Source organism: Nipponia nippon, unplaced genomic scaffold, assembly GCF_047370975.1.
Source record: "Nipponia nippon isolate SJK-2023a ecotype South Korea unplaced genomic scaffold, ASM4737097v1 scaffold_8, whole genome shotgun sequence".
Lineage (NCBI taxonomy): Eukaryota > Metazoa > Chordata > Aves > Pelecaniformes > Threskiornithidae > Nipponia > Nipponia nippon.
The window spans coordinates 9,224,263-9,248,394 of NW_028262402.1; the positions used below are offsets into that span (position 1 = coordinate 9,224,263).

General features: G+C 37.1%; 1 protein-coding gene across 2 annotated transcripts in view; it reads right to left on the reverse strand.

Annotated features, from left to right (window-relative positions):
* The window catches only part of DTWD2 (DTW motif tRNA-uridine aminocarboxypropyltransferase 2), a 107,456-nt gene that overhangs the window by 49,646 nt on the left and 33,678 nt on the right, over positions 1 to 24,132 (reverse strand). For both annotated transcript variants that reach the window (XM_087741798.1, XM_087741799.1), the window contains exons 2-3: positions 20,465 to 20,555; positions 14,873 to 14,967 (exon numbers count right to left, since the gene is read on the reverse strand). In XM_087741798.1, the coding sequence (XP_087597924.1) occupies positions 14,873 to 14,967; positions 20,465 to 20,555 (186 nt within the window). The remainder of the gene's footprint in view (positions 1 to 14,872; positions 14,968 to 20,464; positions 20,556 to 24,132) is intronic.

A 24,132-nucleotide genomic window follows, 5' to 3' on the forward strand; every position in this document is an offset into this window, starting at 1 on the left:
TTAATTTTACCTTCCATTTCAGTCAGAACAGACATGCTGATGGCAGACTCTTTGAAGCCACTAAATTTCAAGAGGAGACTGAGAAGCCGAATTTCTAAACAACAAATACTTTTCTTCTTACAGATCAGAGGTCGACTTTTAAAGAATTCACAACTCTGTGTCAGTCAGGGCAAAAAAGAAAGCTAATGTTGCTACATGTGAAAAAAATCTCTTAAATAGTCTGTTCCTCCTCAGCCTTTCTCAAAGACACTGCAAAAGAACAGTATAAACTCCTAACTGAGTGACAATGAGAATTTACTTCTTAATTTAGGTACTGTACTTCAGTGCATATCCAGACTTAGTAGGCTTTAGAATTACTTTGTTTTGCATGCTACTTCACAAACAACTTTTCTCATTAAGTAAGCAGACCAGGTAAAGAATTTCAAATACTAAATTGTTCTATGTTAACTTAATAGCCATGAAGACAATCAGTTAAGCAAATCCTTCATTTATGTTGTGTCACACATATTCATGCACTATTAACAGCAGTTATCAAAAGCTTCCTGTAGATTTATCATGATTAGGACTTCAAAGCCATGAATCTCAATCCTTAAGTAAGAATCTCAAAAGAATGTATTGTAGTGAATCTCGGACAACGTTACAAATATACACAATTCACTCACATATATGTAACAAGGAAAAAAGATGTGCAGCTCTCTAACATTCCACCCTAGCCAAGGCAATTGTTTACCCGAGTTCTTAATTGTCACTGGGGCGGGAAGGGGTGGGGAAGAACACAGTATAATTTTTCCTTTTGGAAATATCACAACTGTAACAGTTTGAACACGAGCCAACAGTGTGCCCTGGCAGTCAGGAGGGCCAACCGTGTCCTGGGATGCATCAAGCCCTGTATTGCTAGCCGGTTGAGGGAGGTGATTGTCCCACTCTACTCTGCACTGGCGCAGCCTCATCTTGAGTCCTGTGTGCAGTTCTGGGCCCCACAGTACAAAAAGGATACAAAGCTACTAGAGAGTGTCCAGAGGAGAGCCACAAAGATGGTGAAGGGTTTAGAGGGGAACCCATATGAGGAGCAGCTGAAGTCACTTGGTCTGTTCAGCCTGGAGAAGAGCAGACTGAAGGGAGACCTCATCGTGGTCTACAGCTTCCTCACAAGGGAAGAAGGAGGGGCAGGTGCTGATCTCTTCTCCCTGGTGACCACTGATAGAACCTGAGGGAACAGCAGGAAGATATGCCAGGGGAGGTTTAGGTTGGGTATTAGGAAAAGGTTCTTCACCCAGAGGGTGGCGGAGCACTGGGACAGGCTCCCCCAGGAGGTAGTCACAGCATCAAGCCTGACAATATTCTAGAAGCATTTGGACAACGCCCTCAGAGATATGGTGTGAATTGTGGGGTTGTCCTATGCAGGGTCAGGTGTTTGGCTCAATGATCCTTGTGGGTCCCTTCCAACTCAGGACATTCTATTCTATGATTCTATTCTAGTTTATAACAGTTTTTAGTTGATGTTACCTGAAACAGCCTGATAATGACCATGGCTTGGTTGCCTGTAAGGCATGATTTAGGTTTGTAAATTAGTGCAAAGCGAGTATTAAGCAATATAATTATAAAAATGTGATTCAAGTGATAGAAGTGACACTTTGTGGGAACTAAAGGGACTTTAAATTCATATGTATTGGATGTTAATAGAAAAAGAGCTTGCTTGAAAAATACACTCAGGTAAAAAGAGGTGTTACTTTCCCTGAAGCCTGCAAGGCAGAGCAATATCTATTCTTTTCTCTCTGGGTCTCCAAGTAATAACTAAGGAGGAAAAGAATAAAGCAGAGACATATGAAGGATCAGATGGCTTGGAATCTTCTAACCATTTCCAGGTTGCTAAAAATTAGCAGATGCTCTCCAACAAGCCTTCCAAACAAAGACAACAGGATTTTAAAAACAAATGTTGTTCACAGAATTCATGGGCAATACTAAGAATAAGTATGAAAGGACAAAAAAAAAAGTTACTATTTCCGCAGAAGAAAGAAGTACAAATAAAGGGGACAAAATGCAAAGGATGAAAAAGAAATGCAATGAAAACTTTTGCCAAATCCTGAACACTTCACTGATGTCATAAACCGAATGTAATATAAAAAGTATAAGCAAACATGAATATAGATACAATAAGACTCACTAAGATACAAAGGATGGTTATAAAAGTATAGCACAAGTCTAAGTGAGTGCCATGAAAACTAAGTAAAAAATAAGCACATTAATTAAAACTAGAGGGAAAAAAAAAAACATGAACCACCACGCTGGTCTGCAATCCAGAAGAAAAATTAGTAACAAATAAAATTAGGAATAAGTAAAACCTCAAAAATTGAATTTCACAGTTGACCTTTTCAGTGGAACAATGGGGAGAACACAACCAACATCAACAAACAAGTCAGCTCTTAGACGAGAATACAGGCCACCTCAAAAAGTACTTTATTGCAGTTATAACACATTGTCCTTTCTTACACACAAAAAAAAAATTTAAAAATGCAAAACCACAAACTTATAGGTGCGAACTAGCTGAAGAAAGTCTACTGACAAGAACAGCAAGAGGGCTAAAAGTCTTCACAGAGAAACTGAATAAACTGAGTTTTTAAGTTTTACAGAAAAGAAGACCAAAGGGAAACCTAGTTAATAGTCTCCAAAACCACAAGAGGAAGGAAATAACCTATTCTCCATGTCCACAGAGAACAAAAAAATAAAAAAAAACTAACTGCAGCAATAAAGATTCCAACTAAACAGAGACAAAACCTCACAAGCTTTCTAATGGCAATAAGTTACCTTCATGTGTTAAAACAGACCCATTGAGGATTCTGCAGACTCTCCTGTACATGATATTAATACCACGCCTACAGGCAGCTGATCTCACTTTCGTAGGGGACCAACAGTGGCATCTTGAGGATCTTTCTATCACTGCTTCTCCAACTATGCTGCTATATATATATATATGCTGCTATATATATATATATATATGTAATGAATATCAAATGCCAATACTGGTCTTTAGTTGATCTTATTCTTAAATGTAATGATTTCAAGTAATGGAACTATGTTGAAGGAATATCCCCTATAGAGACATGATCATGTTTCCTGTGTTCTCACACATGTGCTATTTTAATAACACATGATTTTCCTATGAACATTCATTCCTGGCACTGCACCTGCTGTATTTGTATATATTACTAGCTTTGAGTCTTCATTAGCAGTTTGTGGACTTCAGAAAATGCTGGAATTCCCAAGGAAAATCAAACTGTATCATTTACAGCTGTAGTATTCCACTTCAATCCAAGAAACATTTTATTGCAATAATTAAAAATAAGATTAATCTGAAGATAATCACTTTCTATAAATACATTGATATAAAATTTCGTATCTGTTACCCATCTATCCATGACCAACAGTTAATGTAAAGCTCAAAAAGATGATGCGATTTAAAAGATATGTTTTAAGGTGCAACTATGGTCTTGAATTCTGTAAGGGAAATATTTGCAATACTTGCTTCTCATATAAATCACTGTTCAGCCTTAGTTTTGGTGTTCAGCAGGCATTGCAGGCTTATATAATCCATTTAGTCTGACAACAATCTCTGATAAGCAGAACTATTCAGATCTTTTGTTCGTGCCTGAATTGTATCCAAGCACTTTGTCATAGCACACTTATACTCATGATTGTACTTTAAGACAAGTAGCATTTCATTATTTCTGGGATACATGCTTTTGAGATGTGTAATTTAAACACTATCTTATCTCATTATAATCCAGTTTTTGCATCATAAACACTTTTATTCCACATCTATACTCAGTTTCTCTCAAACTCTCTAAGTGGTTTTCATTCAACAGGGATCTATTAAACTTTGCCAGTGCGAAAGGTAAGTGTTCAAATTTTTAAAATCCAACATTGACATTTAGTAGCAAACAGTACAAATATTATACAACAGATGCTAATTTATTAGCTGTGGAAAACCATCAAGTTAATGGGAACTTCTCAGTTTTTCTCATCATTTTTACTATTTCACCTTGGTCATAGGCAGGTGCCTTTGCCTCTCTCAGTATTCCCTCACTTGGAAGATTGTAGGAATACTGATCCCCATAATTCCCATAAGGTAATAAAATGAATAAAACTAAAGGCAACAACCCTCTACCATCTCCACACTCAGAAATAGTCCCTTAGGATCAGGACCGAAGCATAAGAGATACCCACCAAGAGAAAAAACGATGTTTTCATATTAGATACTCTACTTTTTGTAGATAAATGACATTTAGTCTCCAATACAATCTGGATTTTTTTTCTTCCCTTTTAAACATATCAATTGCATAAACAAATTATCTTTGGTAGAAAGATCAAATCATGAGCAATATTTATAATGTTTGGAAACCTGTAATTCTACAACTAAATATTTTACCTTTTACTAGGGAAAAAGATCATAAGTACAGCTTATTAAATAACCCTTTTTAATCTGTGAAAACCTGTATATAAAATACTTTGTTAGCAAAAACTCTGATAAGTTCCCCAGTGAAAAACCACCATTATTAATGCCTCCAAATGGCATTAGCTTTTAGAGCATGTCAATAAAAAACAGAAGTGAGTTTGTACTGAAACCTTAGTAAATGATATCAAGTTTCTTATTACTGTCACAAGTGGAGCTGGCCTGCAACATTTAATAAACTAGAATAAAAAGGAATAATGGGTAATAATGGGTTGTTTTTATTGTGTCTTCTATTATTCCAATTTCAATTTACTACTTCTTTCTCAGGTACTGTGCTTAAATTAAAACAAAAATAGAACATAAACTGGTAATAAAAGGAAAACTACTTCCTGTCTGTACTATTAGAGTACTAACAGGCTTTTCGAGAAAAATGGTTTTCAACCAATCTCAACATTTAAAAACCTGACTCTTCTAACTAATATGCCAACAGTCATATCTGGTAATATGAGCAGATTAGTTTTGAAAATGAAAGCAATGGCAGCCAAAGGTACAGTCCTGTCAAGAAATGAAAAGCAGAGCCATTATCTTGGCAAGTTTTTGCTTTGTTAGTGGACCTCAATACCAATTCCCTCAAATATTTAACGACTTCCTCAATGAAAAGAGTTTATTGCAAACCTCTCCCCCCCACCAAAAAGAAAATTTTTTAAAAAAAACAAAAAACAACCCACAACAACAACAGATTCTTATGCACTAAAACATGGGTCTCCACATTCTACTGAAGGACACTTTTTTCTTTTACACTGCATTCAGTAACCTCTTCCTATCTACTGCTCATATAATGTAAAACCTAACAAAAACATTTTATGGCTTATCTAGCACCATGGAAAAATATACAGTTTTCTTACAAAGAAAATGAATATTCTTTCTACAGAAGAGCAGCAGCAATCATTTGATTAAGTTATACCCAGCTTATTTAAGCAATTAACTGCAGAGAAACCTAGACAGCAGTACTTAGAAATACCTAGAAGCCATAACCATAGGCTAAACCACTTCTCCTCTACATAACAAATACACCCAGACTAAGTCTAATCCTCTCTTAAGCAGCATGTAGAACTCGTACAGAAAGGCGGCCAGAGAAACTGCAGTAATTCTAACAGACTTTTATAGATCTTTTACTGAGTCTTAAGATGCTTTTTATGTAACACAAGCTAGCCACCCATTAACATCTCTAAACATCTTAAAACCTTAATTTCAATAACAAGACTCCTTTTTCCCCCCTGCTAAGTCTGTAAAATTCCAATTAAACATTTGTTTTTTATAATATCTGTATTGCATTATTTGCAACTTGTTTGCTATAATTTAGGATGTTAACCACATACATACATTCTAAAAGCCAGTACTTCTTCAAAGTGCTTCTTTTGGAGAGAAGGGGGACAAAACTGAAATAGAAGCCTGGAAACTGATAAAGAATTCTTGAAGTGTCACCACTAGAGACCAGAATAATCTTCCTCTCCTTCTAGTAGAGAAAAAATTCTCCAAGCATACCCTAGGCGCAAGCAGGAGCGGGGCAGGGGAAGGAATTTGTAAAGCTACAATCCTAGAATAGTAGGAAAAGGTCATACCATACCTTAATTCTAGCTCAAGGTATAACAAGAAAAGAAAGCAGAGAATTGTACAGAGAAAAGACTTCAGAATAAAACTTCTAAATACAGCAAAAATACCCAAACAAATTAGAAAATGAAGCCCAAGAAACAAAGCAATTATTCGAAATGGCAGCAGCAATTAGCATATCTAGAAATGCCACATGCCTTTAAAATAAATGACATCCATTACTGTTTCTCGACAGAAGTTGTGAGTTTTGTTTCAAGAAAGTAATGTATCTGTTTCTCATTTGTAACTTGGGCTAATGCAATTTATTTCACTACTAACATGAAGTACTCACAACCAATGATTTCCAAATGAAACAAAGAGAATAAATTACTAATGCCAGATAACTTCTACTTTTTAATCCATGTGAAAAAAGAAAACAATTCAGTGCAAATTTTAGCACTGATTCACAAAGCTGTTGCTGAGATAGGCCCAAAGGCATCATCCTGCTAAGGCAAATCCGGACCACCGCATTATTCTTACACAGCTGGTGAACCGTAGCTGCTGGTCACTACATTCACTTGCACAGTTCTTTCCCTGCACAAAGCATGAGCACCCATGCTGGAGCAGCGGAAAAGAGGGAGGAGGAAGAAGTGGCAGAGAGGAGCTGCTGTGGACTGACCACAAAGGTGAAGGCTGCAATAGTCAAAGAAAAAATAGCCAGAGAAAATGTTATCCCAATTACATTGAGGAATCTGAAATTTGATATGGTAAAGTACAGGTTCAGATGTAAATGAGCACACGCTCAATTAGTCAGCATTAATTAGTTTCATACACAGAATGAACAAAAGCTGTGACAAGCTGATCTCTGGCTGCATCTACTCATTCTTGATTGAGATAAGGAATAAAAATGCACAAATTTAGTTTAATAAACATAATGACACTGAAGCACACAAAAAAAACCCTTACAAGAAAGTTACCTGAATAAAGAACCATATCTTGTAAATAGTTTTAAATTATTTGGTAAGTGGTAAGACTTGATTAGTTAATATTTCATATGGTAAGAAAATTTTTATTTGCAAAGAAGCACTAGAAAAGTGCCATACCTACAGTATGTAATTACCACAAACAGCTTTATAAAATTAACAGAATAAATTGCATTTTATTACTTCAAAACTGGCTGAAGTTACAAATTTTCCCAAGTGCCCCAATTAATTTCTGATGTAAACTACTGAACTGTAGCAGAGCTCCAACTATACTGTACAGAATGTATTGGAGCTTTGTGTAGCCTGATTTCAGAGAGCAATGCAAATAAACTTGTAATTGCCTCCTCACTGTCCTAAATAACACGGTGGTGGATGCAGAGATATTTGAATCTGTTTTCCTGTTAGTGATCATTCATTAGAGTACATCATTTTATCATAGCGCACAGAATTAGCAAACTACAGAAGCGTAAATATTTGCAAAGATGGAAGGTTTGAGAATAAGATTACCTTTTCAGAAAAAAAAAAAAAAAAAAAAAAAAAGGCAAAACCACCCCTCCCAAACTGTCACAAAGTATAAAATGAAACTTAAAAGCAATAGTGACAAGGCTGTTTATACAACTATGATATCCAATTAAAATAATTAAAATTTTTTACATGTTAGATTTTAGATACAGTTGCTATCTCTGTTCAATATATGCCAGAAATTCCTGTTGAGTGGAACAAACAGTATCATTATTCAAAAACAATTGCCTGGAAAAAGTTTATTAGTAGCCTAAAAAGAACATGCATCCCATAAGTTATATTTTATTCATGAATATGAGACTATAATTGTAGTATTCCCCTAGTATTTCCATAGTGAATAGCAAACTTACTGTTAACGAATGTACTGCAATTGTTAGATACGGTCCTATGAATGATGCTAGGAAAAGACATTAGCACACTTTTTCTGCCCCACCCCCCCCTCTTTTTTTGAAGTATCATCTCTTTATAAAAAAGAGTATCTTAATAGACATCCTTCAAATGTAAATGCTTCTGTAACTGCAGTTTCAGAAAACCACACTGTATGTCCAGCTATATAAACCACACTTTAACTTTGTATTCAGGAAAGAATACTCACCTAGACTAATTGAGACAACGGATGCCCTAGCTACCCTTCTGTCCTCCCACACACTTTTTAATTTTTTCATTGCCCTTGTTCACTGTATCGTGTACTAACAATAACATTCCATTTTCAGTGCAGGGCTTGAAATATAGATCACGTAAAACAAACTTATTGTTTAATATATTTCGCTGGGCAGACTTTTGGATTTGATCTTCCTTTCAAATGTGCCAGTATCTTGACCAAATGGGCATCTTGGTTCTCCTTTATCACCTTAATCTTTGCTACCATGCAGCCTTCCTAATCCACCGGATTTAGCTGGTGGGGTAGAAGGAGGAAGAAAAGGATAGACATTCAGTGTTCCCATGCCAACATGATCATGACCAAATTTGACTCAGGCTATGTCCGTTCTTGCATATGTAATCACACACTAATGTGCTTAGAAAGCCTCAAACATGTGATATACAAAAAAATACCTGCTACATTAGCATAACAAATACATACATAATACTACAACTTCATATGCAAGTTGCAGGTACAAATTCTAATGCCTTAATTTGCATTATTCAAGCACTGAAGACCCTCACTTTTTGAGACCAGACATTAGTTCACCGAGGAATTGTAAAAACAAAACAAAACTATATAGTCCCTATCAAGTAATTAACAAAGTAGATGTAAAACAGATTAAGTAAAGGAATAAGAAACCTACAATAAGAACAATGGGGAGCACAAACCTCAAGTATTTTCAGTATATTGGGAGCCTGACATGATTCTGTATGCACATAGTAAAATCTATGGCAAATTGAGTTTTTCAGACAGATACAGCAGAGACTAATTACCTCTACAAGTGTTTCCGGGACAATCAACGAAGCCTAAACAGACACATGGAACAAATTTAACCAACAATAAAAAAGAAACAGGCATCTTTGAGTAACAGGAGGTGAAAGTACACATTTCAAGAGGGAATAGGACAACAGGACACCAGGCAAAGAAAAGCTCTGAAAACGACATACTTATTTTCCGTCTGACAAGAGATAGCATCCTGACTTGTCAAACAATCAGGACAAAGCAGTTCAATAAGCTGAGAAAACTTCAGCAGGACTTTGGATGGACCTGCATGAGAAAAGACTGTTACGTTTACCAAGGGCAAAGAAAAGCATGCTATAATATCTGAAACAGATGAAAGTCAAGACAAGAATTGTAAGCTCAAGCTTAACAGTCACCAGAACATATGAGAGAATTAGGACCTCTCCTTCTATTCCAAAAGAGCATAGATTTGCAAGTTTTCAGCATTTGGGCAAGATATGACCGTGAGTCTGTAGATAATCAGTAAAAATCAAATGCAGAGAAAAGAAGTAGGCCTCTATGAAACCAATACAGAAAACTGAACCAGAGAAGAACAGCATTCTGAAGCCAAAATGATGACAGAGGGACAGAAACTAAACAGTACAAGAATACCAAAATGTAGAAGATATCCCAAGATTAAAACAAAGTTTTGAAAGATGGATAATACAGGAGATGAGACTCAGCCAAGAGAAATCAGAAGATAAAGTGTCACTAGATGAAATACTTAAGCTAGAAGAAAGGAAGGGACGAGAAAAATATGTTCTTTTGCCAGTGCAGAGCAGAATGAAGGAAAGCCAACAAGGCAAGAACAAAAACCACACTACTACGTTGTGTCAATATCATCCCAGAAAAACCATCAGTATTGAGGAAAGACAGCAAAAGAGTTGGAGGAAGATCTGCATGTTTCAAGAAATTAAGTCTTGATCATGGCATTGTAGGTTGCAAAATACACTGGGTTAACTTAAATAAAAATTTAGAATTGCTTAGCTGCAAAGATAGCAGAATTGAAGGAGGAGAGAATAAGGTGAGCACAGAAAGTAAGTTCTGCCATGGACGGGAAGGTCAGTCATACCAATAGAGGACAGGAAGCAGCTTTGGGGCTGATAATCTCGATAATGAATATTGATAAACTGGAAACCATCTGACAACTGAGTAAGAGCAGAAAGGATGAAGCTGCTGGAAATTACGCAAGAGGGAGGTGGGAGTATTTAGAAATCTAAGAGAATATTACTTTTGAAGAACTATATACGCCTTTGATAAGCAGAAGTGCTGAATCAGAGATACCGATTTAATAAAAAAAAGGTCTTGATCAAGAACTATGAAGCAGAAGTTATCCTAACTAATGCTAGAGAATTGGAGATACCATCAACTAAGAAAGATCTAGAAATCTTAAGTCACACACGAAGGGCTTGGATAGGTGGTAGCTAATGAAAACAGTAAGGGATTTGTACATCTGTAAACTCTAACATGTGAAGGTACCAAAGAAGGCAGGGGAAAAGGGAAAGGAAATTATGCATAAGTTATACACATTTGAATGCTGACAGCCAGGACAGGAGTAAAAAAAGAGAGGAACAAAATAAAATGGCTACAATGGAAAAAAAAAAATGCATATAAGCATTTTCCTACCATTCCTAATGAAGGTGATTAAGTTACACACATTACAACTATTACAAACAGTTAAAAATCCATTTGTTTCACAAATACAGGATAAAAATATTCTAAGATATCAATATACACTAACTTTCACATTTTTCTTTCTAGAAGGTTCAAAAATCTAAGGCACAGGCTGTTAGAAGAGTCTCTAGTCAAATTTATCGGTAAAACGTATTTTGTCAAGGTTATAATCATTCTATATACTTCTATGCTTTGCAGCATCAATACCACAAAAACAACATCCTTATAACAGAAATTAACAGAAATAACTGAAATTACTGCCACTTTAGAAATTAACCAGAGTCCTACCACAGTGTTTTGGTAGGTCTGGCTGATCCTTACTATCAGTTTTTCAGTGTCCGCTACATGATATGTGGTCACTTCATGAAGTCAGGAGTGTAAACTCAGTTACCACAGAATCAGCCTGACCTTGTGCAAGTAAGGAAGCTTGCTTTGCATAGAAGTTTTGAAAATTTCAGTACAAGTGATTTGAGCCCTTTGCTTGCTTCTGCTGTTGTTCTAGCCAATGTCTAAAAGGTGCCTATATTTAACAGGCCCAGCATCTATATTAATAAGGTATGTCAGACACACAAAGAAGTATTTTACACTTTTACATAAAATTTAGTCTCTGGCAATGATGCTAACTCCACCCTCCCACACCCCTGCCTGCCATGCTACTATGATACTGGGTTCATTGTAAATCTATAAAAAGAATTGAACAGAAAATATTAACAACTCAAAAAAGTGCTATTTTTACAATACCACTGTTCAGTAAGTACTCATGCCAAATTGTTCACTGTCAGCTTAATCATTTTAGCACGTCAAAGATTAACCCTATCTGACAATAATGTAATAATACAGAAAAGGTCAGAAGTTAGTGTCTTTGAGTACTTGGGGGAAAAAACCACCACAGATAACCAACAGAACTGGTCTTTCAATTCAGAAGTGCCATCTGATGAGTCAAGTCACCATGCAAACATTACACGCTTTCCGTAGAATGAGAATGCCAGATTGCAGGAAGAATGGACAAGACTGGGTAAAATCATAAATTAGCACTTAAAAATAATTGGATTAATCACTTCTCATCTTTACCATTACTGTGTTACTTTTATGTTGAAGATATCAACTTCAAAAAGCTTTGATTAGCTGTTCACTTCTGTAAAGACTTCCAAAAGTTGTTTCTTTAGCTTTTCTGCAATATAGGTCAATCAAGAATAAGGTACGCGTAATCTATATAATTTGTGAATCAGTTTTCAACCACAAGAAAAGGTGACCCAAGAGTGGAACTAGGTAGAGGAAATGCTAAAAAAAAAAAAAAAAAAAAAAAGTGCTTTACGTTTACTCTTTATAGAATCATAGAATCGTTAAGGTTGGACAAACACAAGTTAAAAAAAAAAAAAAACACTGATTTCCAGTCTTACTGTCACAAACATCAAGAGGCCTAAATGTTAAGCTTTCAAATCATCTCACTTACTCTGTAGTATCCAATTCTGTGTGGAGTTCCTTATGAAATTCCTCTGTGCTCCTCATCAGTTTTGGATGCTGATTACAAAGCATAGGAAAAATTTAATTTTGTAGCACTAGGACAAATGAGGAAAAATAACCTACATACACTTGGGTAATAAACTGGCCTTCCCCTTCAAGAGAGGGGCACTAAAGACTGAAAGAGCTACCCAGATCAGATGGTACGTTCGTTCTCACCTGAAAGCAGACCTCTTCTGACAGCTACAGATTAACAACAGTTTGCTGGTTGGTATGCCACTGCTAGAGATGTTGTGATGGAGACTAAAAAAAAAAACAATCAGCTGCTGTGTGTGGCTTAATTTTCACTCAAATCCATAATCACAATTATTTATCCTCCCAAAGGCTACCTTGAAGTGTTCTTAGCTTTCAGAGCTGTTGCCAAGAGCTGCTGGATCCTGTGATAATTCAAGTATGCCCACTACCATTCTATTTTGATAATTTACAAATGTGTGGGCAACCATCAAGGACATCACTTTCCTAGACCTGCTGCATGGTAGGGCTTCTACATGTATGCAGAGAAAGAACGTGTGCACCACATTACCCTTCCATCTGCTGGCACTGTTCACATGCAAGATCAGTGCAAGCACAGATTTAGAGTTACACTGTTTCTATTCCCTTCCAACCCATGCACTTCTGGTGGATGCTGCAAAGGATGTAAATCATATCACACAACTTCAAAAAAAGCAAAGGTATGGCCTTAATGTGATTCAAAACAATGATACTTACAAAATGTATCAGCAAGCACTCTTTAATAATTTTTTTTTTCTTCAAAGTAAAAAAAAAGAAGTCTTCCCCAGATACAGGGCAAGGATGATTAAGTTGCTTGTATGGCAGCTACCAAATTGCTTACAGACAGCGTGGCTTTTAAGAAAACCAGAAAAAAACCCAAGCCCTGTTTAGTTTAATATACCATAAAACATGAGCTGATCCACTGCAATTTATGAGGCTTTAAAAGTCCCATTAGCAGAGATTTTCACCCTAAGAGGAGGGCAGGGACTAGTATAGCCCTCCCTGTTCATGGTAAACACTAAGATGTTTCTATCCCTGCCTGCAGATGCCTGTTCCTAGAACATACCACAACAGAGAATGAACTTAAGTCATTCCAGGTGATTAATGTGAGCTCTCTGAACACATCTAACCAGTTTTATGGCCTGAAAGGATGCTAGAAGTCCAAGATACCGCTCATTTGATCCTCTAACCAGCTATTCAAGTACCAAGTGCTAGTTACAAATGAGGAATATGGATTAAAACATTGACAGAAGGCATATATAGCAAAGAAAAAAAAAAATGTAGACATAATACATTGCAAAGCTGGAAAATAACTTTTCTCTCCTTCTCATCCTTCCTCCTCCCAGAAAGGTGGGAATGAACTCCATGACTGAGCACTCCCGATTTCTGCAGTCTCACATCCACAGCACAAAGCAGGCATACTGCAGGTACTTAGAGTGGAGCCATGACTACTACCTACTTACTTGTAGCCCTGCATCTGGGTAAGTCAGATCACCAAAATTCATATTAACCTAAGGAAAACTTTCATTTCTTTCACCACCTCCACTATGTTTTATGGCAAAAAAACCTCATAGGAACTAGGTAATTATGAATATATTTAAACTATTTTGAGGCTGAGATGTTCCACAACTGGTTTTGATCTAAAGAGGATCCTTTAGGTTAGAGAAATATCTCTGGATTCAAACTTGAAGAAGCTTTAATACTGTAATCATCACTTGTAAAAAAATTCTACGGTGATTTACAGCAGACTATTGATAGTGTTCTACCCTGTGCACATCACTAAGAAAAGCTGCTTCATTTTCAGGTTCAATGGGAAAACAGTACAATTTCCCTGTAGCCTGGAACTTCTTAGATAATTATTATAGTTATTATCATAGAAGACTAATAGAAAAGCAATGTATTTCTAATGTGCTCTAGTTACTATACAGGCAGCACAAAGGTGTGGGAGCACCATTCTGAATCACCTTCTGACATTTTTGTTCACTGAACTCTACCAAAAGTTTTCTCCAAAGATTAAACTCAATTTTAGAATTAATTTCCTTCATCAGTATTCATGATTTTTATTTGGTTTTATTGAAAACGTATGTAGTAAAATTTCATTGGCATTTGTAATAAGAACTGGTTTCTAAGACTGAGCTTCATCTAATAAAGATTAAAGGCATTATGTGGGAGACCAATATTGTCCAACGTTGCAGAATAATAAAAAAAAAAAATAAATCTGAAAGCTATGCTTTTTTATAACTAATTTTAAGAGAAAGAGGAAAGGATTTGAAAAAATACATTCTCTAAGAGTTTTTCACCACTGGACTTCCTTCTCAAGTTCAATCTCCCACACTCAAGTAAAAACTATTACTTATATTTCAGTAACACCAAATGGTTTGTCAGACAAAGCACAAACGAAAAGAACCATAGAGACAAGACCAAACCTAGTTCCAGGTTAGAACAAAACAGCAAAAAGCTAAGAGTTGCAGAGTAACCACCTGAAGCTGCCAAGAGCACAAAACCAAGACAGTAAAAGCTACAACCTAGAGGAAGACATATCAAGTGTTTCTGACTATTATACATAACTTATCTTTGCTGGAAATCAGTTTATATCAAAAGCAAATATGCACACTTGAAACAAAAATTAAGAGCACTGTTGGCTCTTTATAAAGACATTGAAAAAAGTATCTCCATAAGTTACAGAGGACCAGAAAATGCATAGGCAATGCTGCTCACCTGTCTTCACTAAAACGTCGACCAATCAAAATTTTACATTTGTCTGGAGGGAGACAAGCTGCTAGCAAAGGTACTGTCCTTAACACTCGACTTTCCTGTAAAAAAGAAAAGTTACTTTTGAATAAAATCAAGGATGGCTTCTACGAATTGTTAATGTTTCCATTTACTTTCAAGTTCTTTTGACTACAGACACAGAAAAAATCTCACCAGATAACAGAAAAAAAAGATCTACAAGAATAAATACCCAATTTTGATGCACTCAAATTGCATTGTTTTGACTGACAGTATTAAACTTAGTCTTAACTAACCTATGATCATGAGCATAATTTTGAACTAGGCTATCAATATCAAAAAAACCCAATGAAACTTCACAGAATAATAAACAGTAGACAAAAACCATCATTAGCATTAATGTAATAGGTTGGGGAGCTAATGTCTCGGTACTGGAAAATGAGGAGAGGGCTTGATTTCCACAAACAGGTGCTAAAAATAAAAGCACTGTGTGTATCAGAAGAGACAGTGTGAAATACAAATATGTCCACTCTGCTGTCACTTCACAGTAACCAGGACAATGGCAACAACACTGCCATGAGTACTCCGTCTCATGACATTCACGCTGTGTTGACCAGGCATCTGCCTACGTCTTTGTGCCACAGATGAGGAAGGTAACTGCCATGCCTAGGTGGGGAGCAGAGACTCTTCAGATCTCAAAGAGCATTAGAGAGAGCTGTGTTGGAGTAGGGCTTCAGAAAGTAGAGGCAGAGGGAAGTACTGCCAGCTGAAGCAAACCACCTACTTATGAAACAGAGGAATTTGTTTCTGTCCTTTATTTAACACAGCTGGGAACACAGTAGCTTTTGTCTAGAGAAGAAGTACTGCAAACTGAGCTTGAATATTTACGATGTCAATTTTTGTTTTCCCATCGAGGAAGAGAGAGCATAGTTATCTTGCATTTCACAAAGACAGCAAGCCAACACTGAAAACTGAATGGAAGTTTCAGTTTATTTATTTATCACAAGAGGAACAAAGGAAGGTTATTAGCTGAATCTAGCAGGAGGCAAGACAGTAGAGGCCAGATGAGGATTACAAAAGCCCTAAACCCAGTAAGAAATGAGTTCTTACAGTATTCTCAACCTGAATGTCTCATGATTCAGACAATGAAAATCCAAAGATTGGTCCCTAAACCACAGGATTAATTAATGCAAACCCAGGGGGGGTTTGGTCCGTCTTTTGATTTATGAGCTGTATATCAACAATTCAGTATTTGTGAACACGTAAGGCCTTGATTAGCTCTTTTCAATTCTCTCTGGGCGGCTGTTACCTTCCACAACTATCAACGTTCAGCTGCCTGCGGCTCTCACACCGTCTTGCTACCAAACTGCTGTTAAATTAGTTCTGTGAAGACTTTTATCACTGTTGCCTAAAACCTTTATTAATTTTGCTTTTTCAGATCTATATCTACTGATCCTCTATAAATAAAACATCATGGAGTTGAAGGAATAAGTTGTCCTGCTACCTCCACCACCACTTTGCACAGCAGCAATGGCATGATGTCTCCTAGGGATAGATGAAGATCAAAGTACCTGAGGAGTGAAGTGGTAGCAAGGGGAGGGAGAAATATCCTTCAAACTATTATTGATTTCTTCTATCTCAGCAAAGCAGAATAAGCCATCAACGGTGGTACAGTATTATTTGTCTTTATTTCATCATAATTAAATAACACTCCAATTCACTAGACAGAGACTCCCTTCTTCATAACAATGTAAGAAGTGGCAATAAAGGAACTGGAAGAAAATCAATTATTTGTCTCTGATAAGCAAAACTAAAAGAGCTATCATCAGTCAAGGGAAAGTCATTCAACTGTTCCCTCCAATGTCATATCATTACTTCAGAATTACTTTTCATATCAAATAAATTCATTCTCCTACCAACAGGGAAAACGGAATTTTCCAATCTAAAAAACAATCCATGTTTACAGGAAGATAAAACATAACATTCAAAGGTGAAAGGAACTGTTTGAGAATAGAAGCTTAAGAACAGCTACCTCAAACTAACATTAAAAAAGGTTTCATTTGTTTATAATTGTCTTCATTAAAAACCATTTGTATTTAACTAGAGTATATATAACCTATTTGTTATCATATTGGCTATTTTCCATTTACTAGTTTGAAAGTGAGCAGTTACTCTCTCTTTTGTTTGTCTCAGTATTCTAATAGTGATTTGCAACTCCTTTGTTTATTCATTATTTGACCATTGAAGTACATAAACAGAAACAGGATTGGAGGACTTATGTGGTGGGTTGACCTTGGTTGGCCTCTGGGTGCCCACCTAGCTGCTCTATCACTCCCCCTCCTCAGCAGGACAGGGGGGAGAAAATAAGATGAAAATGAACTCATGGGTTGAGATAAAGGCAGTTTAATAAAGAAAAGCAACAGCTGTGTGGAGAAGCAGAGGAAAACCAAAAGATTTTATTCTCACTTCCCATCAGCAAGCAACTTCCAGCCACTGCCTGGAAAGCAGGGACTCAGCACGAGTAATGGTTGCTCCGAAAGACAAACGCCTTAATAACAAATGCTGTCTGCCCCCCTCCCCGGCTTTTACTGCATCACATGGTATGGAATATCCCTTTGGTCAGCTTGGGTCAGCTGTTCTGGCTATGTCCCTTCCCAATCCCTTGCCCACCCCCAGGCTACTGACCCTTGGAGGGGGGTTTGGAGGGACAGCCCTGATGCTGTGCAAGCACTGCTCAGCAGTGACCAAAACACTCGTGTGCTATTAACATTGTTCTAGCCACAAAGGACAGCACTATGAGGGCTGCTACGGGGAAAGCTAACTCCATCCCAGCCAGACCCAATACAACTTACTTCAGTATTTGTTTTTTTTCTTTTCTGGGAACTAGTGGTATTTTGGGTTAGCATAACATTATCCATCTACAATGAACAGGACATTTCTAACTAATAAAAATATTTATTAAATCCAGCAGATAAATATTTCCTCCATTTTTGTTTATGAATTGTTAGGACAATTTGCAAAACTTTCCCTGTATACTTGATTCTTACTGTTCAATAAGGAATACTATACAGAAGAAGTATTACAATGAGCAAGTCAAAGCTAATTACTGGCATTGGATCAATATATAACTTCATTAAACACACACAATCTAAGTTTTCTTCTCAGATGCTTAACGTTGAAAATTCTTACACTTTTAGAAAGAAAGAAGGCAGGGAAGCAAAAACAACCTAAACAGATAACCTCTGCTATGCTTTAAGGGTTCTGTCCTGAGTTATAGCTATCAGACAGGTTTTGAAAAGTACATAATGGCCTACACTCTTCTGGAGATCACTCCAAGGATGATAAAAGGCAAAGGTAAGACAAATGTGTACAGGGGTTTGTACACCTAGCTATGCCACTGACCTGATATAAGGCTTATAACAGTAGGCATGAGACAGCAAATATGACAAAATTATTTTATTTACTTTTATATATATATCTATATGCAAAGAAGAAAAAGAAATGATGGCTAGGCAAATAACCCCTTCACCTTTCCACTAGTCCTGATGCTGGGTTTGTGATACTGGGTTTCTATATACTTAATTTTTAAGGTACTCTCATTATGAACAATGGTACACTGACACTATTCAGATAACAAGTATTTACCCCTTGACATGGAATGCTGAATTCTCTTCAAATTTCTTCACAAATAAAAATCCAGTTAGTTCATGGACCTATTATGCAAAATGGAAGCTGGATGGTAGGATTCCTCACCTGGGATCCACTGCTCTGCAATAAGTGATTCCTCTGTATTTCACAGTACCTGATACCTGCACAGGTCTACCTGGCACCATGGCCTCTGGTTAGTAAGAATGTGGAGACATAGTCATATCAATCAGAGCACAGGAAATATTGCTCCTGACTTCCTACATTACTATCTTGCCTGAATATGAGTCTCAATAGCATCATTTGACCATAGTTGGTGGCTTATTTCACTGCACTGCGGACTTCCAAAGCCAATAAATAATGAAGTACATGGAGGATGACAGTCGGCACTGATGTGCAGTAAGGCAAAGACATTCACTATCTGGTTAGTTTAATAAGATACTTTTGAAACGGACTCTTAGAGTGTATCTGTAATGAATTGGCAGACTGAGGGATCAGATACAGTCCAGAAGGCTTATCTGCCTTCAAGACTGATTGTATTTTGAGTATGAGCAGCTACAGCAAAGGGAACCTGTCTTTTGTCAGGTATGCTTCAGCTGTTCTAGGGTCAAAAGCATCACCTGTGATCATCTAAGACATTGTCAAAGATCACTGTAAGGTATTCTTAGCTTCCCACCATTTGTTTGTATTTATCCCTGATAAAGTGCCCTCGTATAGTCAGATAGTTGAATTTTCCTCTCAGATGGATTGTCTTCAAATACAGTGGTCTTCCAATAAGAGCTTATCGTGTGAATTATCATTATGTAACATACACTAATGGAAAGTTGCATCCCATTGTAACAGACAGCTGTTGTGATTGCTGATGAATAAAAAGTGTAGATGGCCTTTCAGAAGGACACAGGAATGGTGTATGAAATCTAAAAAGAATCTGCAAACTTTTTCTAATACCTTCCACCATGAATAAGAAATTCAACACAATTCCAATGCCAGTTCAGACTTCTCTGGCACATTTTTAAACCTCTTTTTTCCAGCAAGTGACTTAAGCACATACTTAAGTACTTTTGAAATAAGAATTAACATAAAAGAATATTCTTCTTGTAAGTAGCCAATTAAAAGTCACAGCTTTCCCATTTAGGGACCAAATATGTCATGGCTTCTGTTTTGTTTCTCTGTGAGAGAACACTTTTCTCTAACTTGCTCTTTTACGTTCTGCTTATGTTCCTTCAGGCAAAGACTCTCTGCGTGCTGACTGAGCTACTGTAAAATGCTAAGTAAACAGCTGGACCAGAAGAGTACAGGTTTCTGAACTCCACAGTCTAATTTATCGACCCACCATCTATTCAGATCTGTGTAACTGCAGTCCAACTCCTAAAACCCTTATGATCCACCACCATACTCCACTGTTAACAGACAAGAAAACATCAACATAAATTCTCCTGGTAGGTAAACCAAAACATACTGTTCTGAAGCTAAACTATAGTTTTTCATTGGCTAAGCAGCTAAGGTCATCACTAAGATAAACTGCTTAATTCATATTTTTAACAGAACACTAACATCAGTAAAAGACCACTGCTATAATCAAAACAGGTTGCTCCCTGGATCAACTCTAAGCATCTCCGTAAGACACCATGTCAAGATTAATTCTTGCAATTTGTACCAAGGCAATAGACTTCAGATTCTAGCAGGACTACTCAGATAAGAAAAGATGTCTTGTGTGCATGGAAGCTGAAGAAATAAGGTGTGATTTCAGAAGATACAATAATTCAAGAGAACTGAATAAGAGGTACAATAACTCAGGTGAACCGGCATTTCAGTCATCAAGTTTAAAAGCAAAAATCATTATATGATGATAACAGCATAGCTGTTTCCTCTTGCCTACCATTTGCTGCATTAAGATTCTAGCTGAATTCCAACAATTACCACAGCCTTACTCACCTCTGCTGGATGCTGAATTATATACAAGCAGGTGGAGACCTTTAGTGGACGTATTGGCAGGAATGGACATAAACACACCTTCTGAGGACGGCTACATGACAGAAGGGAGTGAGAGAACAATAAAAGTAATCAGCAATTTATGAAAGATGGCATAAATACGTTGCACAAATAAATACCACATCCCAAGAGGCACACTAAGAACCTCCCCTTATGACACAGTGTATTAAACCTGAAGTAATTTTATGTTTGAAACTCCTGTTTCTAAAAATAAAGAAGCAAGGTTTTCATTGAAATAGAGTTTTGAGAACAGTGTTCAGACCCCTGCTGAGGTCTGGTTAGGATTAAAGCACTCTAAAAATCCTTTCATCAACTTCAAGAGAAGCAACTTATTAATATCCATACCCCAATCAGAGAAGTTTGTTACTGCTATCATACCAAGTTAGTGTTCTGACAATTTGATAAAATATTATAATAGAATATATAATACTCATAATTGATACAGTGTTCATAATAGATTAATTACAATAGAAAATTTTAGAAGTTTACACATATGAAACCTCAGACATGCTATATTTATGACTAGGTTCATTTTTTATAATTCTGTCTGTCATGGTTTAACCCCAGCCGGCACCTAAGCACCACAGAGCCACTTGCTCACTCCTCCCCAGCGGGATGGAGGAGACAAATCAGAAGGGTAAAAGCGAGGAAACTCCTGCATTGAGATCAAGACAGTTTAATAGGCAAAGCAAAAGCTGCGCACACAAGCAAAGCAAACGAAAGAATTCATTCACTACTTCCCATCGGCAGGCAGGTGTTCAGCCATCTCCAGGAAAGCAGGGCTCCATCACACTTGGGAAGACATATGCCACAACTCCAAACGTCCCCCCCTTCCTTCTTCTTCCCCCAGCTTTATATGCTGAGCATGACATCATATGGTATGGGATATCCCTTTGGTCAGTTGGGGTCAGCTGTCCTGGCTGTGTCCCCTCCAAACTTTTTGTGCACCCCCAGCCTACTCGCTGGTGGGGTGGTGTGAGAAGCAGAAAAGGCCTTGACTCTGTGTAAGCAACACTCAGCAGTTAAAAAAAAAATCCCTGTACTATCAACACTGTCTTCAGCACAAATCCAAGACACAGCCTCATGCTAGCTACTAGAAAGAAAATTAACTCTATCCCAGCCGAAACCAGGACACCACCTATGCTGAAATATGTAGTAGACATGTAGTATGAAAACAAAAAATCCTTATCAGGAATGTCTAATTTAAGTCTGAAAAAAGAAAATAAAAATTATTTAGAACTCTTTGGTGTACTGTACGTAGCTGTTAAAATGACTAGCAGAAGAACTCTATCTAAAGAAATGAACTTAAATATTGCTTGGCATGAAAGAATTAAGCTCAAAGTTATACATAGAGTAATTGAAGTTGTTACAGCAAAAACATACATACACACACGCATGTGCACGCACAGAAGTCACTATAGCTACTCACATACATTATTCAATAACTCAGAAAAATGAAGGATTTCCTTAACCTTGAAGCTATTACCAGTATTCACCACTTAAAACCATACCATCCCTGCAAACAAAGCTCTCTGAGCTTAAAAAACATACAGTCAGGATTTTCAGCAGAATGCTAGGGACTCGGAGCACAACTTCACCTGCATCCTCCTTGTAATCTTTACTGGTAACAAACAGTTTACATCTTGGTCACACATGAGAGACAGTAAGCAATCACTGCAGTAGACGTGATTTACAGAAGTGAATTCTGAAGACAGGTCCAGATCAAGTTCATGGTGAGCCCAACTGACACTGCACTTGCTTGTCCACAAGAGCACACACCCAGCCAAGGGTACTAAGTAATGTTACTGTAATCCAAGCCAGTATAACTGTTCCCTAGTCAAACATTAGTATTTACCAGTAAATGGCAGCATTATAAAAAGGCAATAACAATAGATAAGCTCCTCTTTAACAGTTGACAGGTTGTATTAATTTAAACCCCCTACTTCTAGCCTCAACTACTGAGACACAGAGACTATTCCCTTCTCCATAGGGTATACAGTTAAAGGTTACCCAATAACAGTCTAAATCCAAAGCAGTGGGGGGAGTGTTGATGCAAGGGAAGGAACTGGTACTGATCAAAACAAGCACTGGAAAAAGTATTTTAAAATATTTAGACTAAAAGGCCCATGGCCAAGAAATGAGCATAATGACAAAATGGAAATTATTCTCATACACTCCTCTGGCATACTGCTCTAGCGGCCTGCTGTCTGTCTTTCCTTCACAATTCTAGTGCTGGCATTTTCCTATTGCTAATCCTGTGCAAATTTGGCATATTCTGTTGTATTAATGGACAGGCTTTGAGCCTAAAATTAAGTACTCATTAATTTCACTATTCAGTGGGCTATTCCGGGGACCTTCACCATGAATGAACTGAAATCAACCTTGCTTCCAGGTCTGGTGGGTCTAATTTCAGAAGTTCTGTGGCACTGTACCACTGCTTTTTTCCCAATATTTTCTCACATGTAACCAATTGAAACAGAAATTTCTGAAAACAGTTTTGTTAGCAACCTGGAAGCAGCAAATACTCCTGGAGGCTATTTGTTGCCTGTGGCCCAATTGGTAAGCAGAAGCTCATCCTCTTTTTGATCATCAGATTTAGTGGAAACACAATTTTGTACTAAGTGTGATTCCTTAGTTTCTCCCCATTATTAAATGGCTGGTTTCACTAACAAGAGTTGCTGTTAAAGTTCTCCTCATTACCGCATTTTCTACACAGGAGAGATTACGGCACAAAAATCTACTACACAAAGCTGTTCCAAAACAGTTAGCTGGTGACTTCAGTCCAAAGAGCTGCATTGTTCACTAGCTTTTATAAGCAGACAGAAACAGTTTCCAGTGATTTCTGACCTCAGGGTGTTTAACTATAACAAAGTTGGCCAGATATACCTTACCTATTTTCAAGTCTCCCTTCTGCATATGTTTTTTGTATTTTCCACACTGGCTTGGATTTTTCACAGGTAGTTTTTTAAGCTTTGTTAACCTCACCAGAAAAAAAAAAAAAAAAAACAACAAAAAAACCACCAAACCCCAAACCAAAAAAGGAAATTACCCAGAAAGCAAGCATTTTCAAATAGTTACAGAATAAACTCTACCTATAATTTCATTTGTAGGGAGCAAAGCACAAACCATGACAAATAAAATACTTTCCAATATAATTTAATTACTTACATATGTATATACATTACTTAACTTTAAGCACCCAATTAGGTAACTAATTATGTTGAATACGTACTTTTACAACCCCATCCTGGGGGCACAAGATTTATTTCTGTACTTTCACTTTGGTACCTAACAGTTATTGTACCGACACAAAAAAAAGTGTTATTCCTATGTGAAACTGACATTACCAGCCTACATCAGTTGGATAGGAAGCACTGCAGAACAAGAGAAGTTCTGTTCCACCACCACAAAAGCTGCCTTTGCTCTGAGAAACACCACCTAAGCAAAAAAGGCTTTTTGTCTCTTTCTTTTGTTTAAAGATTCTGCTACAGTCTTGCCCTACATATGCGGCTGATGTTACAGAAAAGTAGGGGCAGCACCAGGGAATTTATTTAATGACGAACATCAGTTTTCTCCCATTTCTGGAAATAAAAGTAGCAATCTGCTCCAGG